The 25,577-nt window shown below is 39.4% G+C and overlaps 2 protein-coding genes across 9 annotated transcripts; both read right to left on the bottom strand.

The window, feature by feature from the left end:
- Positions 1-8,392: 8,392 nt before the first annotated feature.
- Positions 8,393-15,769, bottom strand: LOC131333859 (ACT domain-containing protein ACR2). 3 transcript variants are annotated; one of them, XM_058368644.1, is made up of 9 exons: positions 15,459-15,769; positions 14,583-14,660; positions 14,419-14,470; positions 14,182-14,296; positions 13,105-13,172; positions 12,267-12,657; positions 11,812-12,125; positions 11,371-11,475; positions 8,393-8,917 (listed from the first exon to the last, which is right to left on the bottom strand). In XM_058368644.1, exons 2-9 carry the CDS (start codon positions 14,651-14,653, stop codon positions 8,579-8,581), a joined length of 1,455 nt encoding a protein of 484 aa, XP_058224627.1. In that variant the 5' UTR covers positions 14,654-14,660; positions 15,459-15,769; the 3' UTR covers positions 8,393-8,578. The 3 variants fall into 3 exon arrangements, with proteins under 3 accessions (XP_058224627.1, XP_058224629.1, XP_058224628.1); XM_058368646.1 differs by having other exon boundaries at positions 14,574-14,660; positions 15,459-15,768; XM_058368645.1 differs by having other exon boundaries at positions 12,267-12,645; positions 15,459-15,766.
- Positions 15,770-19,713: 3,944 nt separating this feature from the next.
- On the bottom strand, positions 19,714-25,185 carry LOC131333383 (RNA-binding protein 2-like). 6 transcript variants are annotated; one of them, XR_009201790.1, is made up of 7 exons: positions 24,998-25,140; positions 24,684-24,773; positions 23,844-24,221; positions 23,445-23,506; positions 22,350-22,587; positions 20,532-20,613; positions 20,037-20,097 (listed from the first exon to the last, which is right to left on the bottom strand). XR_009201790.1 is itself a non-coding variant. In XM_058367867.1 (5 exons), exons 1-5 carry the CDS (start codon positions 25,038-25,040, stop codon positions 19,985-19,987), a joined length of 681 nt encoding a protein of 226 aa, XP_058223850.1. In that variant the 5' UTR covers positions 25,041-25,185; the 3' UTR covers positions 19,714-19,984. The 6 variants fall into 6 exon arrangements, 3 of the variants coding, with proteins under 3 accessions (XP_058223850.1, XP_058223851.1, XP_058223852.1); XR_009201789.1 differs by lacking the exon at positions 24,684-24,773 and having other exon boundaries at positions 20,042-20,097; positions 24,998-25,172; XR_009201788.1 differs by lacking the exon at positions 24,684-24,773 and having other exon boundaries at positions 20,045-20,097; positions 23,844-24,224; positions 24,998-25,185.
- Positions 25,186-25,577: the final 392 nt, after the last annotated feature.

Below are 25,577 nucleotides of genomic sequence, written 5' to 3'. Positions count from 1 at the left end.
TGCCGAAGAGGCCTGTAACCTGCCTCGTCAAAAGCCCGGTGGCTCTCAAGGACAACTGTTGCCTCGTCCACCAAGGTCCTCCATGGAACCAAAACCTCCTCCTCCTCAACCCGTGGCCTCTTGGCCGCTCCAGTCTCAAGCTCGGCCTGTAACTCCCGCTCGCAGGACTCAAGCAAAGCCTCTGCCAGCCCAGGTACCCCTCGTAGTGTCTCCACCAAATCTGCGAGGGACGCTGTCTCTAAAAAGTCCCCTGCACCTATGGGCCGCGACGACCCCGCACCCGCGCCACTGCCTGCGAACATGGTTGGTGTCTCCTGCTCCTCCACCAGCTCCTCCTCGACAATGGGATCCTTCCCCAAATCGGCCCGAGGCTGTCTCACGGGAGAAGCCTCTGTCTCCTCTGCCACCCCTACCGGACTATCACCACCGTGGCCCTCTTCTCCAAACCAACCGCACCCTCCGATTGGCTCGCGGCCTCATTCTCTCCCCTTGGCTCCACTGCACTTGAGCTTCTCACAACCTGGTCACCGCCGACCACACCTTCATCGCCACCATCACTGCCCACAAAGGTTACCGAAATCGAAACCCCCGGGGTCTCCGAGACCTCCCCAATCATTGAGTCACTGTCCGGAGGGACCGGGAGTTGTGTAACCTCAACCCTTTGTGGTTGATCACCACCAGGTAACTCGCTACCTTCCATGATTGGTGTGTGTGTGTGTGTGTGTGAGAGAGAGAAAGAGAGAGAGAGAGAGAGAGAGAGAGAGAGAGAGAGAGAGAGAGAGAGAAAGCAGAAAGCCAAGAGAGATAGATAGAAAGCAGAGAGCCAAGAGAAAGAGCAGAGAGAGAGATGATCAAGAGAGAGAGAAAGACGTTGAGAGAGAGAGTGAGAGTAAAGAGACGAGAGAGAGAGAATTTCGAACGGTGGGGCGAACTGTGTAGTCCTCACCCGTATATACCCCCTCGCGAACCGGTTCGTTTGGAATTAAATCCGGACCGGGTTCAAAACCCGTAGCGCCGCACGGCGTTTTGACTGAAGCGCATGGCATAATGATCTAGCATGCATAATTCTTGGGTCCTGAACCTTGTTCCAAGTCTATTTGGGTTTTTGAAAATCCCCTTTGAGCCTCGTGCTTATGTAATGGTTCATTATTCGAAATCTCAAATTAAATTTTTTTTGTTTTTTGTTACGCCACGCGTCCTTCTGTAGCTATGCACGGCGTTCTGGTTTATTTTGACAGTTCAAATTCTGTAAATAATTTCATAGTGTTTGGGACTGTGGTGCTTTGTGTGTTTGAGGCTTCGTGCAGTAATAAGGAAGAAAACAGACAGGAAGATGGGAAGAAGGAGACTTTTCATTCCGTTAAAGCTGGGGTGAACCCCGGGAATTTTTCATTACATTTATTCAAAAAAAAAAAAAGAGAAAAGAAGCAAAAACAAAAGAAATAGTCCTACTATCCCTCATTTTCTTTTTCCTCGCCCTCCGCCTTCAGTCACTCCCCTCACTTAATGCGTCGTTCGCTCCGTCTGAACGATTGTCAGAACCGTTCGGATTCCCCTCAGAATCCTCCGCGGTATCGTCGAACCCGCGCTCCGATGCATACTCAGGATCGTGCTTGTCGTCCTGCTGGTCGAAAGCAAAATCCTGGAGGTTGGAGACCGCAAGGCGGAGGGTGCGGATTGTGGAAATCAGTCCCGCAATTTGACGGTTGAGTTCTTCGATTTCCTCTCGGTAAAAGGCCATCTCGGCCTCGAGGGAGACCACCCGTGCCGCCAAGTCATTGTCCGCCATTGAATTCACTCTCGAAAAGCCTAGAAAGTAATCTGCCTTTGATAAATTAGTAGGACACTAGAGAGTTTTTGGCAATGCATGCATAGAATGAGGCACCACCACCCTTTATAAAGAAACGTTGGCCATCGAAAAGGCACGCCTGTATTAATGGGCACCCTTAAACCAGCCAACTATTCTCGAAAATCAAAGAGTTACATGGGAAGTTGAAAGACCGCGTGGTGTTATGCTCAGCCGCACGACATTCTGGCTTTGCATGATTAAATCTTTTTTCTCAAAAATTGTTTAACCCAGCCACCAAAATTCCCTTGGAAATCAAATATTCTAGCTGTTTTGCAAAAAAATCTGTTGGAATGATGCGCCTTGATTATAGGATCCTTTAATTTTTGTCCCCCGGGACTTGCTAATACGTGTTTTTCGCTGTATTCGTCCTCTGGGGCTTCAAAAAAAATTTCAACCTCCGGGGTTTACTGATATTTTTTGTCCCTCGGGACTTGTAGTATTCTCGTCTCGTCTCGTATCAAATTTCGCCCCCTAAGGGCTCGTATCAAATTTCGCCCCCTAAGGACTCATCTCTAATTTCGCTCCCTGAGGGCTCGTCTCGTCTCTAATTTTGCTCCCTAAGGGCTCGTCTAGAATTTCGCTCCGTGAGCACGTCTTGTCTCGAATTTCGCTCCCTAACGGCACGTCTCTTCTCGAATTTCGCCCCCCGAGGGCTCGTCTCGTCTCTAATTTCGCTCCCTGAAGGCTCGTCTCGTCTCAAATTTTGCTCCCCTGAGGGCTCGTCTCGTCTCGAATTTTAGTCCCCTGAGGGCTTGTCACAATTTTAGTCCCCCAAGGGCTCGTTCCAATCCCCTGAGGACTTGTTTCACATTTTAGTCCCCTGAGGACTCGTTTCACGAATTTTTGCAACTTACAGCACTATGGGCACTCAATCTTCTCGAGTTCATTGCATGATTTCGTAATTTGTCCTCCGGGACTCATTCCACTTGCATTGTCTCGATTGAACTATGTCGGTCTAATCCCTGTACACAGGGTACGTAGGCAGCTCCACGAGCGTGACCACCATCGTCATTTGCTTGCATTTCGGTTTTCATGTGTTTCTGTCTCCGTTTAAAGACCTTAGAGCAACGGATTGGGATGCATATTCGTTAAGCGTCACTCGCACCAACCAATGGTGTCCGAGTTACGTTAGAGAGGGACTACTATAGACACCCCAATCCGGACCTCGGAGGATCTTTGAACGCCCCGATGATGAAATAAAGGAAACGGTACATTGGCGAGCTTAAATAAAGGATTACCTCAACCTAAAAGAGCTTAGATAAACCTAAAATCAAAAGCCCAAAAGCCCTTAACAGAACCTAGAATACCGCACGGAACACTTTTACACCGCGCGACGTAACAAAACTTATTACGCCATACGAGGTCATGAGGTTAGCCGCACGGCATTTCGGGTAAAGTTTTAGCTGGCTTAGAAAGCTGTCGGCCATGCTCACTTGAGCCACAGCTACAAAAGTGGCTTAGCTGAAAAAGCACTTCTGGCCCGCCCAGAAAATACCTCCACCATTTGAATTCAAAATCCTTGGCTCTTGCCTATAAATACACCCCTCCACTCAAGGGAAAAGGCCTTGGCTGGATAACCTCTCTCACTCTTCTTGCCTTTACACTCACTCCCTATTTCCAAGCCTTGAGAATGCTATTCCCAAAGACATTCTTTAAGCACTTTACTCCATTTTTCTCCTCACCATCAAAGTTAGTCTCTCATTAACTTTGAGACCACATCCACCAAAACACCCAACCACCACCCACACCCATACCTATCTTTTCTCACACGATCTCATCCACCCACATCATTCATCATCCGCTGTCATTTCTCGCCATCCACCCCCATTCAAGCTCAAGATCAAAGGTGAAAAAAAAAAAACCAAGTTTCCTTGGGCTAGCCCTTGTCCTGGCCCTGAGGGGGGCTTCCCTGTCGTTAGGCTTAACCTCTTTTGGTTAAGTTTTGACTTAAAAATCATTTATAGAAAATAAAACAGCCATTGTGCTAAAGATACCATGCCGCGTGGCGCTTTGATGCATCGCACAGCATAGTATGTTCATGCGCACGCCCTTTTGTTAGCCACTGCCTTCTTCTTCAAACTGTCTGGGTCATGAACATCCTTCGTTAAGCTTGTTTTTTTTTGTTGCTGATATGTCTGTCATTAGCGCTCTCAGAACAAGACCATATCTACAAGCCATGTTTTATCTTATAAATAAGGTTTTCTTGATCATCTCAAGCGATTAAGTACGTCAAAAGTTGTTTTATGTCCAAGGCTTGAAGAAATGGTACTGTTCCGAGACGATCCAGTGTTTGTATATTTTTTGATGTTTCTGAAAAATTGCGCACGTGGTTTACGATATGCCGGGCGATGTTCTGGATGCTAATGACAGTCTGGCAACAAGACGAGTACCCCACACAGCCTATTGTGATGCCGTGTGCGGTATTATGGTATGTCGTATGATGGGTGGCCATAGTCCAGGCAGTTTGTTGAGTAGTTCTTTCTTCTTTTCTTTTGGGTATCACACTTATCATTCCTGTACAGTAAGCACCACGTACACGTCAACGTGATATATTTTCCCATGTCCCTTCCCCTCTTACTTGTTTATTAAAGAGTTCCACTTTTCCAAAAAGATTTATGAAATTTTCCCCTTTGAAAATGTTTAGTAGAGACAGATTTTACCGAGCGAATGGGGTGCTTTTCAATAAAACCTTCCCTGTTCGTAACGTGGCTCCCAAACCCAAAGTCTCGACGTTATCGCTAGACCAAAAGCCTTTTCAAATGAGTTCTCAGTTTCTCGAATTATCCATCTCAAAAATCCGGGTGGCGACTCTTCGAGCGCACGTCGGGCGGGCAGCCCACAAATGTGGACTTAAAAAAAAATGTATATATATATATATATCAATGTACAATGGGATATGTTTCTAGTTTGTATTATATTGTGTGATGATGAATGGAAGGATGTGACTGTGGAAAGTGTCGTCTTCTTGTATATGGATTGATAACGCATGTGTGTTTGTGTGAGTTGTGAACTTTGAATTGAGGGTCCTGCAACGTAAGGTGTGGTAATGCGGAAACTCTAGAGGGCCCGCAATGCAAGGTGTGGTAATGCGGAAAACCAGGTGGAGAGAATTCACTGTAATGCAAGGGGTGGTAATATGGTTGAATGTCTCGCATGATGAAGGAAGTTATGATTGGTTATAGAAGTTCGTGTTGTTGTTTGAGTTGTTTGTTGCTTGAGATGGTAATTGTTGAACAAAGGAATAAACGATCGATTTTTCCAAGCTTTGAAAAGAAAGGAATTTGGTTTTGGAAAAAGGATTACCAACGGATTCTGGTATTCAAGTGAATCAACGGTTCCAGTATTTGGGCACAAATCAACGGATTTCGGTATTCAAGCGAATCAATGGAGCTTTGACTTGTAAAGGTCGAGAATTTTCACAAGTTGTTTTGGCAACCAAAGGGGAATGTTTTCTTTTTATGAAAAGAGGCTTGATGTTAAATGGTAAGAAATCAAGAGATTAATGGTGGCATTCACTTGTGAGGTCTTAAAATGGTTTGAGAAACTATCATGGGTTATTTAGATTCATATGTGCTTAATGTGGCTCCTAGTTGATGTATAAATGATTAGGGATATCTTTAAGACGTATTGAATTCCGTAGTCGTAGTCCATCTGCTCATTATAATGCCCCTTTGTATCTCTTACTCGTTTATTGGAAAATCATCTATTCTCATTGCACGTTTCCATCACATTTACCTATAAATTGGGTATAGAATTCTCTGCTGGGCTAGTGTACCTCAACCTATCATTTTCAGGTACATCTCAAGGACCTTGACGCGAAGAGCATGGTGTGCATGCTTGATCCCATCTCTTTTGAAAGCCGCCCGAGAAGTGATTTCATCGTCTTTTGTATGATCTCTTGGAAAGATGAAATTGTAAATTCTTTTGAAGTCTTTTAATTTTAGATATTATGTAACCTCTAAATTTACTCTCTTTAACTAGCTATGAAATTTGAGCCGTAATGCTAATATTGTAAATTTTTAAACTTGGGGATTTAGTTTGTAAATGATCATTTTGGGAACTCTCTTTGTGGTATTATCTGTAATATGAGAGGATCATTTATTGAAATAGATTATTTATTTTATGTTGAAAATCGAGGACGTGACAGAAGAACATGGAGAAGTTGGTCTGTTGCTAAATGAGTTCAAGTAAACACTGAAGAACTTTGGAGGGAAATTTTGAATTCAAAAGAAGAATGCCTTCGAAGGCAGCTTGGGTGGGAGATTGGAAGCAGTTAAAAAGACTCAAGAGCTTGCCTATAAATAGAAGAAGTTGAAGAAAGAAAAGACCCCCAAACAAATCATCAACAAACAGCTATGCTATGCTTGATTTGTTCTTAGGCAGTAATTTAAGACTTAGACTTAGTTTGAAGTAGTTAGGAGTAGTTTGTAGTAGTCACTTTGTAATCTATTCTTGTTCTTTCGAAGTTGGAGAATGATTTGGAAATCAAGTTGTTTTGAGTTTATCAAGGTATTTTGTTTCTTTTTGGTTGTTGAATTTCTCGTAAATTGTTGTGCTGTTTCAATACTTCAAAGAAAAAATCCTTTTCATTGAGGTAATTGAACCAACAACACAATCGCTTGATTAAGTTTGACTTTTAAGAAGTTAAATCTGAAAAGAATAATTACAAGTTTTTTTTGGCACATTTACACACAATTATAATTCCAAAGTAGTCAAAAATCCCAACCAAACACTACCTAATCCATATGGATAACCCCAAAGTTAAGGATTGTTTTTCCAACGGAGGACTCCGAATTTTGGGTTTATGTCCTTTTGGGCAATATATTGGTAAAATAGGTTTGTCAGTGTCTTATTTAAAGGGCAAAAGGGTCATCTTCCATTATTTGTGGATGGCTGTTAACCAACAATTCTGGTGAGTGAGGTTAGTGACCTCAAGGGAGGTTTTTGTATTTTTTAGAAATTTATTTAATGGGAGGTCAGTGTAATTTACCCTATAATAATACACTTGTCTTTTGTCTTTAGAAACATAAATCAACGTTAATTAAAAAACAAGGGGCGAGCTATTTGCAACCACAAATTTCGTAAAGGTAGTCTGTTCTAAACCTAACCCATAAATCTTATAACAATTTTCTAAATGCAACCTAACAAATATCCATGAACTTCCCAAAATACCATTATGCACCACCATCACCAGAACACTAGCACCACACCACCACCAACACATGTAGCCTCCATCACCACCGTCGTCAGCCACAATTTCCACCTCCACCACTTGCCAAAGTACGTGGTAGCCAGATTCAGACAAACATGCCCGAAAAATACCCCAAATTTACAAACTCATACCCACTATCCTCCACTAGACTTCTACTCCCTGTCGACGCCATTTCCAGCCGCGACCATCAACGTCAACGACCAACATCGAGGCACCCCAATTTTTCCAGTTCAAATTTTCACTCACAAGTGCTTAGGAAATCAGAGGAAAGAAGACCCAGATTTTGACCCCAAACCCACAAGCAATTGACGACCACCAACATTGTACCCCATTTATCTCCCCAACCACGACCGCTAGTTACGACCCCTATATCTCTCCCCAACTGTTTCTGAACAAGATGTTGAGAAACATCAATGGTACATTTCTGAACGAGATGTTCACGATGTTCAACCCCCCGACGACGACAATAAGACACCAGAAGACGACGACGAGTTCCCTTTGTAAAAATAGTCCATTGCGCATTACCAAAATGCGTGATGTTAACCGTGCATTCACAAAATACATTTTACGGAGCATGACGCATTCTGAAAATGCGTTTTCACCATTCAGCTATCAGAATCCGAAATTCCTCAGATTTTCATGTATTAGGATCCGAAATTTCCCTCCCCGGGAAAGCCGATCAACCACCGGTGAGAACTCCCATTAACACCGATTGACCACCGGAGGGAACTCCCATTGACGCCGATTAGACCTCTCATTTCTCTCACCTTGGAATACCTTTGTCCAGATCACCTACAGAGCCACATCTCTCTCTTTGAACTCCCATTTCTCTCTTCCTTTCTTTCTCTCTCTCATCGCGAACCCAAATTAGTTAGTGTGCGCAGAGTTATTGTTTTGTGGGTTATTGAGTATTACAGTTTTTTATTTGCTCCCCAACAAATGAATGAAACAAAAGAAGGGGAACTTTCACATTTGGGTATTACGGCAACTGATTGTGGGAGAAAATTTTAGCTGTGTGGTCGGAGGAAGGTGAATTGGGTTTAGGCCGGTTGTGGGAAGTGGAGGTTTTGGTTATGGGGGAGGTGGGAGAGAGTCCAGATGTGGTTATGGTGGAAAAGGGTTTTTGTAGGAAGAAGAAGAGTTGGGAGGAAGATGATGGATGATATTTTCTCATAAAACGACGCCGTTTCATAAGGGGTATTTTTGTCAATTTTTTTAGGGCATTTTTGTCCGAAAGTAATTAATTTTAGAACATGTTATGTTTAGGAAATTTATGGTTGCAAATAGCTCGCCTAAAAAACAAAAACACTCTTTTGCAACAGAACATGTGGTTATACAAAACTGAATCATCATAACTTTTATTTCGCTTGTTTACGACCCCGAATTGAACCAATTACACTAAGTTCCATCAATTATTTATTATTTGTACATCTCCACTCACTAAAATATAGTACTACAAAAAGAATATACATGATACTACAACAACTAAAGGCCACCTACATACATATATATTTACATCACTTGATGGTAACAAAGCTGTGGGAGAACCGTTCGAGCTGAGACTTCAATATGTCGCCGATGGAAAATCGTGGCCGGTCTATTAAGCTTGGCATCATGGACTTTTCTTTCTTGACTGCAAGATCTATTGGACCTATCTGTCTCTTCATCGACTGATCGATGAACTCCATGTCCACGTCATTGCCTGAAATGTCTCTAACGTAGAAAGCATTCACTGCTTTGGCACCATGGGTTGCTATGTCTGCTCGAACGACTAATAGGCCATTCTCGCGGAGAACTCGTGTTATGTCTGATAGTAACCCTGCCCTGTTTTTCGCACATAATTCTAACCTTACCCCCTGTTGGTGCATAAGATGAAAGGATAAATACAACTCAGTGATTTTTCGAAGAATTGTGACATTTGAAATGAGAAAATGATATTGATACTTGCATGGGATAACCAAAAAAAAATCAATTCTCAAGGAATTTTGTTAAAATAGAAACTGACTTGATTTGAATGTCATTGGTGAACTACGGGCAGAGTCACTTTTAGTTAAGTTGGGTCACTTGACCACACTTGCTTGTTAAATTCCCTATAGATTTTACTTGTTTTTACATCATCGACCCCTTAATTATTAGAAAACTTTCCTAATAGTCTACTAAGACTGACATTTTCTCTTTTACAATATCATTCTCTGCGGAATTTGCCTGTATGTAATTTGCTATGCGTAATACTCCAATCACCCTACTTTGTTTGTCTACGTTTTGATTTTCATGGCCCATAATTATCTTTATGTCAACATGGAATGTTCCCTTTATGCCCTTTATCCGATAGAGCAACATAAATAAAATGAAAATACAAAACTATATACATTGGAAAAAATGCACTCTCATTTGATGCAAAGAAAATAAAATGTATTCTTGAAAATTTAAAGCCTTTTTAGAGTAATCATTTTGGCTCCTCAATAAGTTTTTTGATCTATTTCCCGTAATAATAAAAAATTCTCAAAATTAGACCAAAAAAAATTTGGGCCGAAATGAGTACTCCTTTGTTTTTTGTAGTGCTACAAAGACTTTATAACACATGGTTTTCAAAATATGAATAGCCAACAAAGTTCTTAATCAAATTATGCAAGTTCTAATAGATATTCATTCCTTATCAGCAATTTAATACGGAGTATAAAGTTATTGGCTTATTTATCTTTTTGATCCCAAAAGTATTAGTGAGTGGCCTATTTCATCCCTAATGTATACATTTGATCGATTAATTTAGTATCCAACGTTTAAAATTTGCGTCGATTTGATCCCTATCCATAATGTTGTTTCTTGATTCCGTCAAAATTGGGGACATTATTAGTATTTCACCTATCATCATCTTCTTCGCACCCCAGCCGGCGGTCCTCCCCACTCCTCATCCTCTCTTCTTCCCAAAGGACCCCATCTCCATCTCCACTCTCCTCTCCACTTCCCCACCACCAAACCCACACACCAATTCCTCATCAAAATCCCAATCCGGCCTCCTCTCCTCCACAGAACCCCCAAAACCCACCACCACAAGTCAGCCTATTGATGGCCCCACATCCGCTCCAAATCCACGTCCCAAAACACCCACCTCGACCCCCCAATGGTTCGGCTTGAAAACGAACCCAGTTGGTACGAAGAAGAAACAGAGAAGAGGGAGAGAGAGGGCCTCGCTTAATCGATGAACGCGGGTCGAAAAACCCATGTCCAGCTGTTTGATTTATGGGACATCTGATGACAATGGAAGAAAAATGGTTGCGAAACCACGTGAAATAACTCCGTCGAAGAAAAAGGTATGTGAATGGTAGTCTGTTTATCGATCTCTTTATATCCTTGAAGTGGTCTAGACTTGAGAACGTGTCTTCTGTTCACACTCAGTGCACAAACTGGAAAGGACAAGGTTCAATGGACGATGGCAAGTACGAAATTAGATTGCAGTTATAAGATTGGCCAACGAACTCAATGTGCTCCTCTTTTGTTTTCTGGTTTGAACCATTTTCAAAGTGTTCTTTTTTTGTTGCAGAAATGTTTGGTGTGTGGGTTTGGTGGTGGGGAAGTGGGGAGGACGGCCGGCTGAATTCATTAGGTGTGAAGAAGATGATGATTGGTGAAATACCAATAATTCCCCCTCTTTTGACTGAATCAAGAAACGGCGTTATGGATAGGGACCAGATCGACACAAATTTTAACTAAAAATCGGTCAAATGTTTACATTGATGACGAAATTGGCCACTCGCTAATACTTTGGAAATCAAAAAGGTAAATAAGCCTAAAGTTATCTTTTAAATAATAAAGTACTCGCTCCGTTCCATTTTTATTATCTATTATTATATTTGTCTCTTTTATATTTTTTTGCCTATATCTTTTAATTAGTGTAGATCTTAAAAATATGCAATATGAATCTTATTTGATAGATTTTGATTAGTTCTATAATTCAAAATTTTCGAAATTATGAAAAATATTGTAGATTAAAAGATACTGTATAAGCAATTAAAAAATAGACAATGAAAATGGGACGGAGGGAGTATATACAAAAAACATAACGATATACTATACTATGACTCAACTGTCCTAAATTCCTGACTCTGGATGATCAAGTTATCTGTAAATAAATGGATCATTAACGGTCATAACATGAGTGGAAATTTGAGTGAATTTGTTTGAAATGAATATTAGATCACGGACGGAGGTCATGTTACGGGGAACTTTTCGTAATAAATTAAAAATTCGCTTCGGATGACTACAAACAAGCATACATGATAAGAGATAGTAGGAAGGTAAGAGAGGTCACCTCACAAACCCTGCGTTCTATAGCCGCCTCTAAGCATTTAATAACTCTTTCTTTCTCACCATCTGTGTTAAGTGCGCACCCATCTACGTGCCGGATAAAGTACTCCTGTCATTATAATGGAACATCAATTAATGTAGTATTAATTGGTATAACACATTGGTGTGGGACGCATCAAAAAGTGGTTCAATGAACTCCACGTCAATTTGTACACGGTGAAGAAGTCCTTGACAGAATTGAATAATCTCTCTTCAAGGGCCGGTACGTAATTTGTTTGATTGATTTTATGGCAGTTGAATAAATCATACTGTATAGTATTATATATCATTTTGAATGATCTGTTATTTGGTCCGGTAGTAATTATGATCAACTAGCTAGTAATTGTAATTTGGTAATTATTAAGGGCTAGCTAAGGTCAGGTGAGCTGGTGAGGTGATTACAAACCTGAAAGGCGTAACCCCGATGAGAATCAATGGAAGCATGGAAAACCACATACTGCATATCCGTAAGCGTACACACCGTATCAAACATAAGCCTGGGTCGATCCTTACACTGCACTGTCACTATCGAATACCCCTTCTCTTTACAACTCTCTATGCTCACAGTACTACTATTACTGCCCCACCTCATCATCCCTAGCTCCTGATCACCAGCTGTAGTACCATTCAGCTGCCCCAACTTCACCACGGGCCTATCGAAGTCCCGCACCGAAAGCATCAGTTGGTGCAACCGACGCTCCACCTTAGTCATCATACTACCTGTTCGATCGGTTTCATCAGGCCGGGACCATTTAATTTTAATTAGTTAATTCATGTTCAAGTCATGATCAGCTAACATTTAGTAAGTATGACCAAAGATTATAATAAACATACTAGTTAGTAAGTAGGAGTAATTAATACCTTCTCCTTCTGGGAGGCCAGCAGTCTTCACCTCTTGCTGTTTCGAAAACTCTCCAGCAGGGTTTTGTGCCGTGGTCGCCCGGAGCACGGTGGTGAGATGGTCCTCGATGGCGGCAAGCCGGCGGTCGTCGATGGGGACGTCGGTAGATTGGTCCGAGATGTAGGCAACACAGGCCAAACGTGCATTGTGGCTCCATGCATGGGCTTCCACCACGTTGCATTGGAGCTCAGCTAAGGCTGCGGATATCTCCGAAAACAGGCCGGGCCGGTCAGGCCCAGTCATTTCAATTGCTTTGGGCTCACTGTGTGGTTCGGGCTCGTTCATTTTACTGGTTATGGACTTTCTCTTTTGGGTTTCTCTAGTAGTTGTTCCTATTGCCTGCATATATAGCTTTGTCTCAAGTTAGATTAGCAGTGCTAACGGCAAAATTCGTACCTTACTTTTGGTCAATTTTTCTAGGGTGTTGTTAACGTCAAAATTGTTTTTATTTATGCCAAAAACTCTAGTAGTATATTTTAAATGGTCACTGACACAACACTTGGAATAACAATTCTCCGTAACATGTCAATGTGGTAGTTCTTCAATGAAGATTGAAAAATGACAATCTTCTAGAGTCTTTAAAGATGCACATATAGTAAGAAAACCAGGAACGTACTTACATGTGTCTAGTTATGCGCAACACAATAATATTGTACAAATTTAAGTGTTTTGTTTTTATTAAAGTAACTTTAATCGTTTTGCACTCCATGGTACGTATATGCAAATAGATATCAGTTCCATGTTGTATGCATGGATCAGTATATCATCTTTGATTAATTGAATTGCGCACACATATACCTGCTGGATGTAGTTGATCGTTCTTTGGTCTGTAACCTTGTTCCCATGCGCATCTTTCGCGTGAAAAACTGCAATATATTATACAAAAGCTTAAACGTGAAACTCCAGAAGGCTAAGAATTAATAATATATATATATATCAGATTCAATCAGGTAAGGGCGCCCTTACCTTGTTAAGGTAAGGACCTCCCATTTTCCGATCGAATTTCGATGATCCGAGCCGCTCAATGTGTTTAGAATGTGATTTTAAGGGTAGTCGCAAGAAATCGGCAAAAAAAATGACCGGGAAGGGCTTTATCCGAGCAGTTTTTGTTTGTTTTATATCGAACGGTTCAAATAAAAACTGTTCGAATGAAGCCCTTCCTAATATTTTTTTTTGCTGATTTCTCGCGAGTACCCTTAAAATCACGTTCTGAACACATTGAGCGGCTCGGATCATCGAAATTCGATCGGGAAAAAGGAGAAAAAGGGAAGCCCTTACCTTGTTAAGGTAAGGGCGCCCTTACCTGAAGGGGACTGTATATATATATATATATATATATATATATATATATATATATATATATGTTGCTTTCTATTGTTTGTTTCATGGCTAATTTTAATTCTGTTGAGCGAAACAGGTGAGACACAAGAATTGAGTAATGCTATATGTACATGACACAGATTGATGTGCATATGTAAGAGAGGTGTCCAAAACCGTCCGATGCAGGTGGAATTCTTGCTATTTTGAGATCGAGGTCCCACGTGGAACATACAATTTCAGATACATCATTAATTATCCGAACAAAGACTTCTCCACAAAATTAGACCATATAGTGAGCAGAAAGTCTACACGCGCATACAACTTTAAAACACAACTGTGTCCAGAATCATTCAAATCACGTGGTACCATCCCATGTGCATCGATAGATGGTAGAACGCAGTTGTGTCCAGAATCATGTTTTGAAGTTGTGCGTAGCATTATTCTAGAGTGAGACCTTCATTGTGTGACCTGCAACTTGATTCGGTGCACCTCTCCCATATTTTTCTATTGGTAAAGACTAAAGAGGACAGAAGATCATATATGAAGTATATATACCATCCATGAACCAGCCAGCATCACTGGATATGTAGCTTTTGGAGATGTTGAGGTTCATATCTGTTAGTACTTGCACCACTTCCAGAAGTAGACCCTGCTTGTTTACACTATCTACCTGCACCAATATTTAGACTCATGTTACCATATTAATTTTTAATTTTATTAAACCTCTCTCTCTCTCTCTCTCTCTCTCTCTCTCTCTGAACACCTATGCATGCATTCGCTTACAGCACTTACCTTTATGACGGTGCAATCTCTTAAGCTTTCATTGTCAATGGAAACTCTGCAACTGAAACCAACACACAAGCAGGGTAAATGAGTAATAACCACAAATTAACTTCAGCAGAAGCTTCTTTTGAAATAGTAATTGAGAGGTTTATTGAAAAGTATACATCACTTACTCCGGGCCGAATATCCTCTCTGTAAGACTATCAAACTCTGGATCAAAGTATGGCGAACTAACTTTCTTCATTATTATTCTGCATAGGAGATCGAGACAGAGACAGAGACAGAGAGAGGGTCAAAACTGGAAGTTTGTGATTCATCAAAGAACAGTTGGACTCATCAATTGCTTGGCAAATTGTACCTTATTTAGATTAATAATGATGGGACCATCATTCAAATATTATTTCACTTCTTCTTTTGGTATACAATTACTCTGCAGAATTACATGGTAAATGAAGGAATCGCAATGTTTCCCTTATCCTCGTACAAGCATAGAGAAAGAAATTGGGAGTATATTAAATTGAATAGAGAGACGACACAATTGAAAAATCCTTTAACATAGTAGTAACATTTTCTCTGAGAATTTGACGTGTTACCGGTTACCCTATGCAATATAACTGCACGAAATCTGAAAGTACAGCTTATGCCTAATTTCAAAAGATTTTTCTTTCGTACGGTACGTCGAACTGTTCAGCATTGTACCTCTAGATCTTCCTCAATGTAATTTTTTGAAGTGCATTGTGGAGATTTTATTGTATTTCTTTGATTTCCCTCCCATTTTAGAGGGAAGGCAAAAGAACGATCCCACAGATGTAACAGAAAAATAGATAGATTTCTGAAATTAATTCAAATAGTACTAGTCTGCAACATATAATTATAATTGAGACAAATGTGGTAAACATGGAAAGCTATATGGTGATGGAACAATCAAATGCCTAATATGTGATCTATAAGAAGACAATACACACACACACAAATTAACCTAATAGTTTGAAATTTTCAAAAAAATAAGTACTTTGAAATAGTGAGATTACAAGAAATAGAGAGCTTACATGCACAAATGCGTTTATATAATGTACGTATCAAGATGAAGAGCTTTTGTGATAAGCAAGGAAGCAATAGCTAGAAGAGAGAGAAGAGCAAAGAAAATTCTTCAGTTCTCTCTCTCTTTCTCTCTCTCTCTCTTGAAGAAGACGAAGAAAGTTGAAGATATTCTACAGCAAATGAATGGTTTTCTACCATTAATGAGAGAGAGATGCCAACTTCAGATTAGTACGTGAATGGGAGTGCGGTGGATTGGACAAAATAGCACGGGGAAAATGGACGGTATGTATTGTGTGAGGTTAGGGGTGTTAATTGAGAGAGAGAGAGAGAGAGAGAGAGAGAGAGAGAGAGGTGTTTGATTTGGTGGAGCTCGTGAGTGAAAGTGGAAAATGCATGGACAATGGATGAGCTTAAATACTAGAAGAATGAAAGATAGGAATGATTGGTAAAATGATTGATTTATTTGTAGAAAAGTCCCATGTTGTTTGGGGTGTTATCTAAAAGAGGGAGGGACAAATTAAGGCATGTGGATACGTATATACGTACAAGTCAAAGAGATTTATCGGCTGGCCGCGTGTGTACATTTGATTCAGTCAAACCCTTTCTTAATCAGAAGTGTTTCTCAATAGTCTTATTCACGCCTTACCATTAGCCACATATTTTCCCCCAATCTTTCTGCCCATGTTCTCGGGTTAAGAACCACTTCCATTCTCTCTCTCTCTCTCTCTCTCTCTCTCTCTCTCCTAATAAGAACTTTAAAATGAAGACCTCATAGTTTGGAGTTTTCCGGGTCATATTTTGATGATTCAAGCCGTTTAATTTATTTAAAATATGTTTTTAGGATACTTGCAAAAAAATCGGCTTAAAATGTAACCAAGATATGATAATCCAAACATATTTTACATAGAACAATTCTTGTCAAGCTTTATGAAAAACTGTTTGGATCAAACATAATATGACCCAAAAATGAAAAGTTTGTCTTTTAACAAAATGAGGAATCCCTTAGTAGAAAGAGACTGATATACATATATATATATATATATATATATATATATAGACACACACACACACACACACCATTTCTAGTAAATATTAAATTAATCGAAAGAATTTCATTCAAGCAAGAGGGACACAAAAGAATACCGACGAGTTTTCAAATATGTGGGAGGCATCTAAACTACTATATCATGCACCCACCTAGAATTTGATTGTCAAAAGACAATATTACCCTCACGACGATAGTACGCCCACTACAATATTACCCACCCTTCTTTTTTTTTTGGTACAAATAGGCTGTTGATTTTGCCACTTTCTTTTTTGTTAATGCCACTCCCCTGCAAGTGTATTTTGGTGCAAAAATACACTTGCAGAGGAGTGTCATTAACAAAAAAAAGAAGTGACAAAATCATTTCCCTACCAATATTACCCTATTATCAACTTACTTCTTGAACTTAGAAGATGTGAACACAGGAATCATGGTGAAATTTGCACTATTCACCGGTTCCAACGCGATGTCTTAATGCTTTCAGTCTCAGATTGGGCATTAATTTGTGACCATTAATTGACAATTACTTCCACAAAGATAGATGACTTGCTCATTCAGCTTAAAAGACTTCAACCACAACCATAACTTGAAATTATCGGAATTTTTTTGGTGTGAATCAAAACCGGAAGTATTATATATAAAACTACCAAAAATAGATTGTAATGGGTGGCTAGATCAAGTGGCAAGGTGTTGGTTTCTCACGTGAGTGGCTGCGTGTTTGAGGCACAGTATTGCTGTTTGGTTTTTTCCTTTTTAGCTCACTTGCGTTTGGAAAAACAGAAATCTTCAAAACGCAAGCAGGAGCTGAACCAAGTACATTAATCTAGTCTTAAGAAGTTGAAGTACCACAAAGCCAACCATACAATTTTGTTAAATACTCAAATAAATATTTAATTAACAATCTACTGAAAATGTAAAAACACTAGTACATTCATTTTTTATTCTCATCATATTTTTTTGAACCCATAATCTTTTTGTATTAGATTGTGAGTAATTTTATTAAGTTTATGCTTAAAAAATGACCCATCTATTCAAAATTTCTGGATCCGCCACTGATTGGATTGCATTGTATCACTAGCTGATCATGAGTGACGTCATTTTATTAAACCTAGGAATAAAACTGTCTTGGTGATGTTAGATCTGGTTTCATGTTTTTCTAAATAATACTCTCTTCGTATCTTATTTAGAGTCCAGTATTTCATTTTGGGTTGTCCCTTAATAAGTGTTTATTTTGTAAAGTTAGTAGAAAAAAGTTGATATATTGTCTATTTTGTCCCTAAAAGTAGATTTCATTTTGAAAAATTAGTGAGTACGTAAAAGTGTAATGATAATGGATAAGTAGGAAAAGTTGATGTGAAAGGTATAATAATGATGTCTTTTTAATAAATTGGAGTTACGAAACAGGACATTTAAAAAAGGGACGGAAGGAGTAGTACTCCCTATCCATTGTCACCGCTGTCATGCAAGTCATTTTCGTCCCTTCTATTGGAAATTGAGATTTCTCTCTACATTTTGCACGTCTCTTTCAATCCCAGAAAATATCGGAGACGATATGTCACGTTAGCTAATGTACGTGGCAAAAAAGATAGTATGAAGAGGTGATCAAATAGAATCGAAACTATCGCTAAGAAAAACGTTTCTGGAATGTATTTTTTGACGTCTGATACGATGAAAAATAAGTGAGTCCACAAAAGTCATTTTTTATGAGCCAAAACATATTTCTTTACTTTTTTAAAAATAACAACAAACTTATTGAATATGCACTAGTAACATACCACCACCATCGGGTTGCAACTAAACACAAAAACTTATCTAGTGCATTTTTTAAGGTTATTTGATGATATTTTCTTAATAAGTTGGAGTTACGAAGCTGGACATTTAAAAATGGATGGAAGGAATACAACTTAAGCAGAAATAGATAGTAAAACCAATTATTGGTTCTCCATTGGTGAAAACTTAGACTTTGTTCGAAGGCTCCGCATTGAGTCCTCATTACCTTTTATTGGGGCTAAACACATTTTTTAACACCACCAACGCATACATGGAGAGATTTTAGTTTCGGTCCCGATGCAAGTGTAGTGGGGTTCCGTACTGATAGTAGTATGTAAGGGCAATATTTGCTAGAGGAGGTGGAGGTATCATCATATCTGCAATTCCATTTTTATAAACAAAAGACAATTACGTCGGATTGGCCGCTTAAAATTTCCGGGTTATTGCTAGTAAACGTGAATAGGGGGCTGCTGCTCTAGAGGTTTCGTGGCTGGTTCCTGAGTGGAAGGAAGTTTTAGTATAACCACAGATAGCATCCAACTTTGCTGCGTCAGGATAGAAAGATGATCTCAGCTTTATCACAAAAAAAAAAAAAAAAAGAGAGAGTGAATTTTAGTCTATTCAGCTCAAATTTAAAACGTGTTAAAACTTGTTGCCCTTATCTTGATTGTTCTAGTTAAGGCAACAACAATTATTTTCTCCTTTTTTGTCATTATCAAAATTTGGTTACTGAAGATATATAGGATAGCAATGACATGTGAATAGGAACACTCTAGTTTTCTCTCTCTCTCACACCCTCTATTGATCAGGTATGAACAAGAATATTGGGAAGCGAAATCAAAATACCTAGCTATAACCATACTTGATACTTTATAGTATGTGCTAGTAAAAACTAACAGCGAATATACAGAAATATTGGCATTCTCTAGTTTTCTCTCTCTCTCACACCCTCTATTGATCAGGTATGAACAAGAATATTGGGAAGCGAAATCAAAATACCTAGCTATAACCATACTTGATACTTTATAGTATGTGCTAGTAAAAACTAACAGCAAATATACAGAAATATTGGCATTCTCTAGTTTTCTCTCTCTCTCACACCCTCTATTGATCAGGTATGAACAAGAATATTGGAAAGCGAAATCAAAATACCTAGCTATAACCATACTTGATACTTTATAGTATGTGCTAGTAAAAACTAACAGCAAATATACAGAAATATTGGCATTCATTTATGTGGAAAAAGTGTCCATATCTGTTAAAACATTCTATGAAATTTGTGAGTGCATATTCATAACGTGACATGTATTAAACTTTGAACTTCTTTAGCTTTGGGTGAGTATCATCCACGCTTATTGAGCAGTGACCAGTGAAATTTTAGTGTTACAAGGAGTGCAACTACACTAAAACTCAAGCAAAGACCAGATTCACAAGCTGCTGCAAAAAAATTGAACTACCTAGAACAAATCCTTTGTTAACCGGTGGATTGAGTGCGAAGTACAAATTCACAATCGTGGACTAGCAAAATATACCACTGAACATGCTAATCAAACAAGTACACAAGAAAGATTAAGTTGAAAATATTTTCAGCTGTAGCGTTGGGTACATAATATTTACACAATGTAGCCCTCAAACTAAATATTACAAGGACTGTCAATCATATCAACCTCCTTATGACCTCACGAACGGGTGACCATCCTAGCCATTTGTCTCTGGTTCTCAAGGACCTCCCGACCATTGCTCACCATGATCAGATGGAAGACGGAAAGGAAAATGTGCAAAGTGGATCTTCAAAACAGGGGAATCCGATTTCTTATCATCAAATTTGTAACCTGGATTGAGAAGATACACATATCAAAAAGTCACCATGTGGTGTAATTAAAACAGAAACCATAGTATGTTAATCCCACTCTACAAATCTTCTATTAAAGTACATGGCAATGCCCACTCAACTGTCTTTTTCTACTCAAGTGCAAATTGATAAAACACAATTTGGTGGGTGAACTTCAAAAACCATCAACGAAACTTTATTTCATGATAAGGATCAATCTCAAGATACATAACTTGCTTTAAAAACATTCGGACTGTATTGCCCGTTACTCTGTGTATCATGTCAATATTATGTCAATAGCATGGCCACGATTCGGTGTGCCATATATACCAAACTGGACCCATAAGGCCCTAAGGGCAAAATATACCAACTTAAGTTAAAGTTGGCAGTAAGATGGAAACGGAAAAGCTACAAGCTAATCGAGCTGTATTTCACCTTGAAGAGCTTCCAGGGCAGTAAGTGCACACTTTGCATCGTCAAACTCAACAAAGCATAGAACCATAGCCTTATCTCCACTCTGCAACAGTAAATATAGTTTATGATGGTAGCAAGCACAAAGGTAAAAAGAAGAAGGTTAAGTTGTCATCACAAAACCCGGAGAGAGCATTTTAGTTGTTTTGGAGATCTGGAAAACAAAGCTACAGATAGATCACAAATACGAAGTTTAATGAGTAGGGTAGATGCTTGATCATCTAAAGATAATTTTATTGACATGTTTGCCTTTTCCAGAGGTACATCACAATTTCAAGCAACAGTTCGAACACTTGAGACAGGTTATTTCGGATTCCGTCCTAGGAAAACTGTTGTGACTTTCAAGATGTAATCTCTTCAGTATACAGACTATAAGATCCCTAATTTAAGCATCAGAAATGTACGTTTCTTATACCAAACAGGCAAACACAATGAATTAAACTTTTAAGATACAACCAATGTTCTAAATGGCGCTTGGCGCTAGTAGGGCGGAGACCCACCTCCAAGCGCCAAGCCGCCTAGGCGGCCGCCTAGGCGCCGCCAAGCAATTCAGCCTTTTTTTTTTTTTTTTAACAAACCATTATCCAATCAAACTATATTCTATGTATCCATAATACAAGTTCAAAGTTCTACATAACCATAATGCAAAGTTTAATGTACAAACCCAAATGAAATTAAGTAGTAGCAACTAGCAAATAAGTTGAATAAGACAATAAGTAGAAATAAACGAGATCGGAGATCCCTAATGCCAAGTTAAAAGTTCATCTCCTTTCTTTAACTCTTCTCCTCCATACCCTTCCAAAACTTGATCTACATTAGTTTAATACTATACATTTAAGGCCGCCAAAGGCCTCCAAAGACGTCGATGATGCCGCCAAGGTCCGCCAAGACCGCCAAGGCCGCCTAGGCGGCCGCCAAACACCACCAAACCTTCCTGGGCGCCAAATCGCCAAGACCGCCATGGCCGCCTAGGCGGCCGCCAAGACCGCCAAGGCCGCCTAGGCGGCCGCCAAACACCGCCAAACCTCCCTGGGCGCCAAATCAAACGCCAAGGGGTATTGGCGTGGCGGCAGGGTACCTCCAAGCGCCTAGGCGGCCGCCATTTAGAACAGAGGATACAACTGTCACAATCTCTTCAGGATAGAGACTCTAAAAGATCCCTAATTTGACCATCAGAAATGTACGTTTCCTATACTAAACACAATGAATTTATCTTTTTAAGATACAACTGTTATCTGTGTGAATGGGATCAAATAACATTCACAGCACTACGCAAACCTCATGATTCCAGAAGTCAGACTTAAGTCCTCACCTGTCCTTAATCGTATGAACTGCAGATGTTGGGCTGTGTTTGACGGTAGTTGTTATGAGAACGGCCAATACGGAGACCTTTTTTTTTTTCTATATAATTTCATACCATTAAATGACCGCACTAATTTTGCAGCTGCTGTGTCAATAACACCCTAGCCCAAGATTCAATGTGTCAGTATCCTGCTTGTGATTAGTGCTTAATTGTTTCCAAATTGACCAAAACCTTCATTGTTTCCCAAGTCGACCACAAAGAATATAGGAACTTGACAATTCATAGTTACTACCTTCAGACCAAAAGGTTGATCCTGATTCGACAATAGCTAGGAATACTTGGAATACCTTCTTTCCATCAGCATTTCCATTTTCCATTAGTACATAGAGCATAGGAAGAAATACAGATCTTGCTTTTACCTAAGTAAGAGAATGCTTTTGCCTGTAAATACTGCATATAGAATTCTTTCTCCCACGTACCTTTGTCCACTGACTCTGACACAACCAGTGCCTTCTGCCTCAGGCCCAAAAATGCCAACAAGATGAGGCACTTTGTGATTCCTTCTTCATCAATACAAGCAAAGCCTATTCCCTTAACTGGATGGAGCCCAGGTATGTACAACCATATACATCTCAAACGGAGACAATGACGCACATGATCCTCACATTTTTTATCCCTCCCTACGCAATCTTTACTTAAGTAACAGAATGATTTTGCCTGTAAATACTCCTGTTAGAATTCTTTCTCCCACTTACCTTTGCACTCTGACAGCACCCAATGCATTCTGCCTCGGGCCCAAGAATGGAAACAGAATGATGCATTTTTGTGATTCCTTCCTCATCAATACAAGAAAAGCCTACTCCCTCAACATGATGGAGCCAAGTATTACAACCATATACATCTAAAACAGAGACGGTGATGCACATGATCCTCACAATCCTTTCTGGAATTCTGATTCTTGATGTAGCCTTTAGAAATAATTTATACAACTAAATATGTAGAAAATATAAAAATTCATAATTCGTATCAACTGCATATAAATATTAGGTCTATAGTAAGTACTAGAGCAAAATTGAGTTACAAATTTTCAATATGTTAATCATTATGTCGTATCTTCTCTTGCTCGGCATGTTTACTTTTGTTTCTTTGGGACTTTTAAGCCTAAGAGGTTCAATCCTAGTTGGGAGCGGATTCTTTTCTCGAAGGGAGTGAGGTTGCAAGGAAAGTAAGACTTGGGAGCACAGAAGGGACGTTCTGAGGTGCATTCACCACCCTGATAGGAGGTTCCTACAACTATGCTCCAAACAAATTGAAAATGAGCGGAGAGGCTGCTGGACAAAATAATAAACATAAACAGTACAAAAAAGTGTTTTCTGTATAACACAAAAGGAAACGAAAGATTTACCAATATTGTGAAAATTTCAGCAGATAATATTACATGTATTGTTACAGTTTTAAGTACTCCATAAAAAGTTATCTGAAGGAACTCATGCATCAACCCTGCTAGTTATACATATTATATATAGAGCATAAGAGCACTAACAAAATAATTAAAAAAATAAATAGCAACTTACACGTCTGGGTTCCTTGTGAACAACTCTGATGTCCTTAAAGCCAATAAATGGACGAAAAAGATCTTCAATCACATGTCAAGGAATAACATGGAAAAATAAAACAGTATGCTTGGGGAAGTCTAAGATCACCAAGGCTGAAGCCCATTCCTTGAGAATACAAGCCAATGCCAGCTCTACAACAATAGCAGGTCTAGACATCCTTCTCTGAAACAAAGCTGGACACAAAAAAAAAAGGACAAGTTTTCGCTAAAATAAGAGTTTCTCAGGCATGGTTTCCAAAAACATTTTTGCTGGTGATAGAGAATTAAGCGGCATAAGTACATTTCTTTTGCAAGTTGTGTTTCATCATGATGTCACAAGCATGTAAGACATGCGTAATATCAAATAATCGAAGGATACGACCAACTTCTCTCCTCGAAGAGTCACTTGGAAGACCATCAACAAACAAAATGTTAGATTCCCTTGCTGGGACTGGAATACCATCAACCCTTGCCAAAGAGCCAGGCCTTCCATTAATCAAATCTGGGATGCCTGAACCAATGCCTACAGCAAGATCGGGTCTTTGGCCAAGTAAAACTGGATCTTGTAGAGGAGGGTAGCCTCTAATGCTTGCTCCTGCTGTTAATCCACTAAGACCAGGTTCAGCCCCCATTCCATTACCCGTAATATCATCTAACCCATAAGCCCCAGGATGTGGTGTTAACGACAGATGATGAGATGTTAATGCCGATGGTTCAGATGACAAATAGCCAGGAAAACTTGACCTTGAGATGCTGCCTGCTATTGAAGGGTGGCCATTCAATTGTATTCAGGTTAGCCGAGAAGCGATAAAACATAAAGTGAGTAACCAATCATAACAAGAGAACATCTAATATTAGAACATTTATGTAACAAGTTGAGTGTGCCCTCTGTGTTGCATAAAAACAGTGGTAACTTAGTTCGCCGCGTCTAGTTTGTGCTGTTATTTAATTCCACGACTGGTACTGTGTATAGAAGGGACAAGTAAAACAATGATCAACTACTTTTGCACTGCCTTGTGGCTTAAGCCTTATGGTGTAAATTGCTGCATTCAAATACTGTTTGATTATTATATGGGTTTTGTCCTCAATAGCAAGGCCCAACTTATTTAAAGTTTTGTAGTTTGAACCGTGTTTTCAGCGATTTGGTTTGAAAGAAATGGAAGAATTTGCAAGGTAAAGCATGAAGAATAGGAGTTCAATACAAAAAAATTTGTTCTACCTTCGCTTGGTCATCAGTGTCATATCCTCTGAAGGAGATCCCTATCCAAATCCCGTAACCATCGGGTTGAGGTGATGCGGAAAGGAACAACTTGATGCCCGCAAACAACAACAATATTAAGAACCAACTTCTTTCACCCCTCTATATATTTTCTCATCATATATGCCTAAGGACACGCTATATGTTCATATATGCATAAATATTATATGTGACCCTATACCGATGAAATACCAAACCTACATGCAGGGATGTACCACTGTCAAGAGATAAGAGACACGAAGAAAGAGTTAGGGTTAGGGCAAAAGAATTAGAACCTCTGTCTGCAGAAGCACCGTATCTCCAATAGGGATCCTCCATTCACGCCTCTCTCTCTCTCTCTCTCTCTCTCTCTCTCTCCACTGTGATTTTCTGATCGGCCGAGTACCACTGTGATTTTCTAATCGACGAACTCGGCCGGAAGCCTGGCCTGCACTCAAAAGAAAGGGAAAATTTCAACCCGTTCGTTCATTTAAGGGTTTTGGTTTTGAAATTCTAATTATTACACTATTGTTTTTTAATTATTACTCTGATTTTTCTCTTTATTTTTTTCAATCATTACCTATAATTTTAATTATCACTCTATTTTTTTTATACTCATTACATAAATAATCTAAATCTAAATCCAAATTCAAAATTCCAAAACGAACGAAAACTTCCAAACTTTAAAAAAATTAATTTGACTCCTTAAGTTATTTTCCCTTGTTCAAACTTCCCCTTCCATCCCAATCTATGAAATAACTAACGGTACTTGCTGAGGTAGACGCTAACGGGTAGAGGCAGCAATTCCAACTCATATTTTTTAATCCGCCCAAATTCACCCACTTATAACCTAACATGTCCATATTGTATATCAAC

Source organism: Rhododendron vialii, chromosome 7a (genome assembly GCF_030253575.1).
Source record: "Rhododendron vialii isolate Sample 1 chromosome 7a, ASM3025357v1".
Classification (NCBI taxonomy): domain Eukaryota; kingdom Viridiplantae; phylum Streptophyta; class Magnoliopsida; order Ericales; family Ericaceae; genus Rhododendron; species Rhododendron vialii.
The sequence above is the reverse complement of the archived record's forward strand: the minus strand, read 5'-3'. Positions and strand labels throughout refer to the sequence as shown.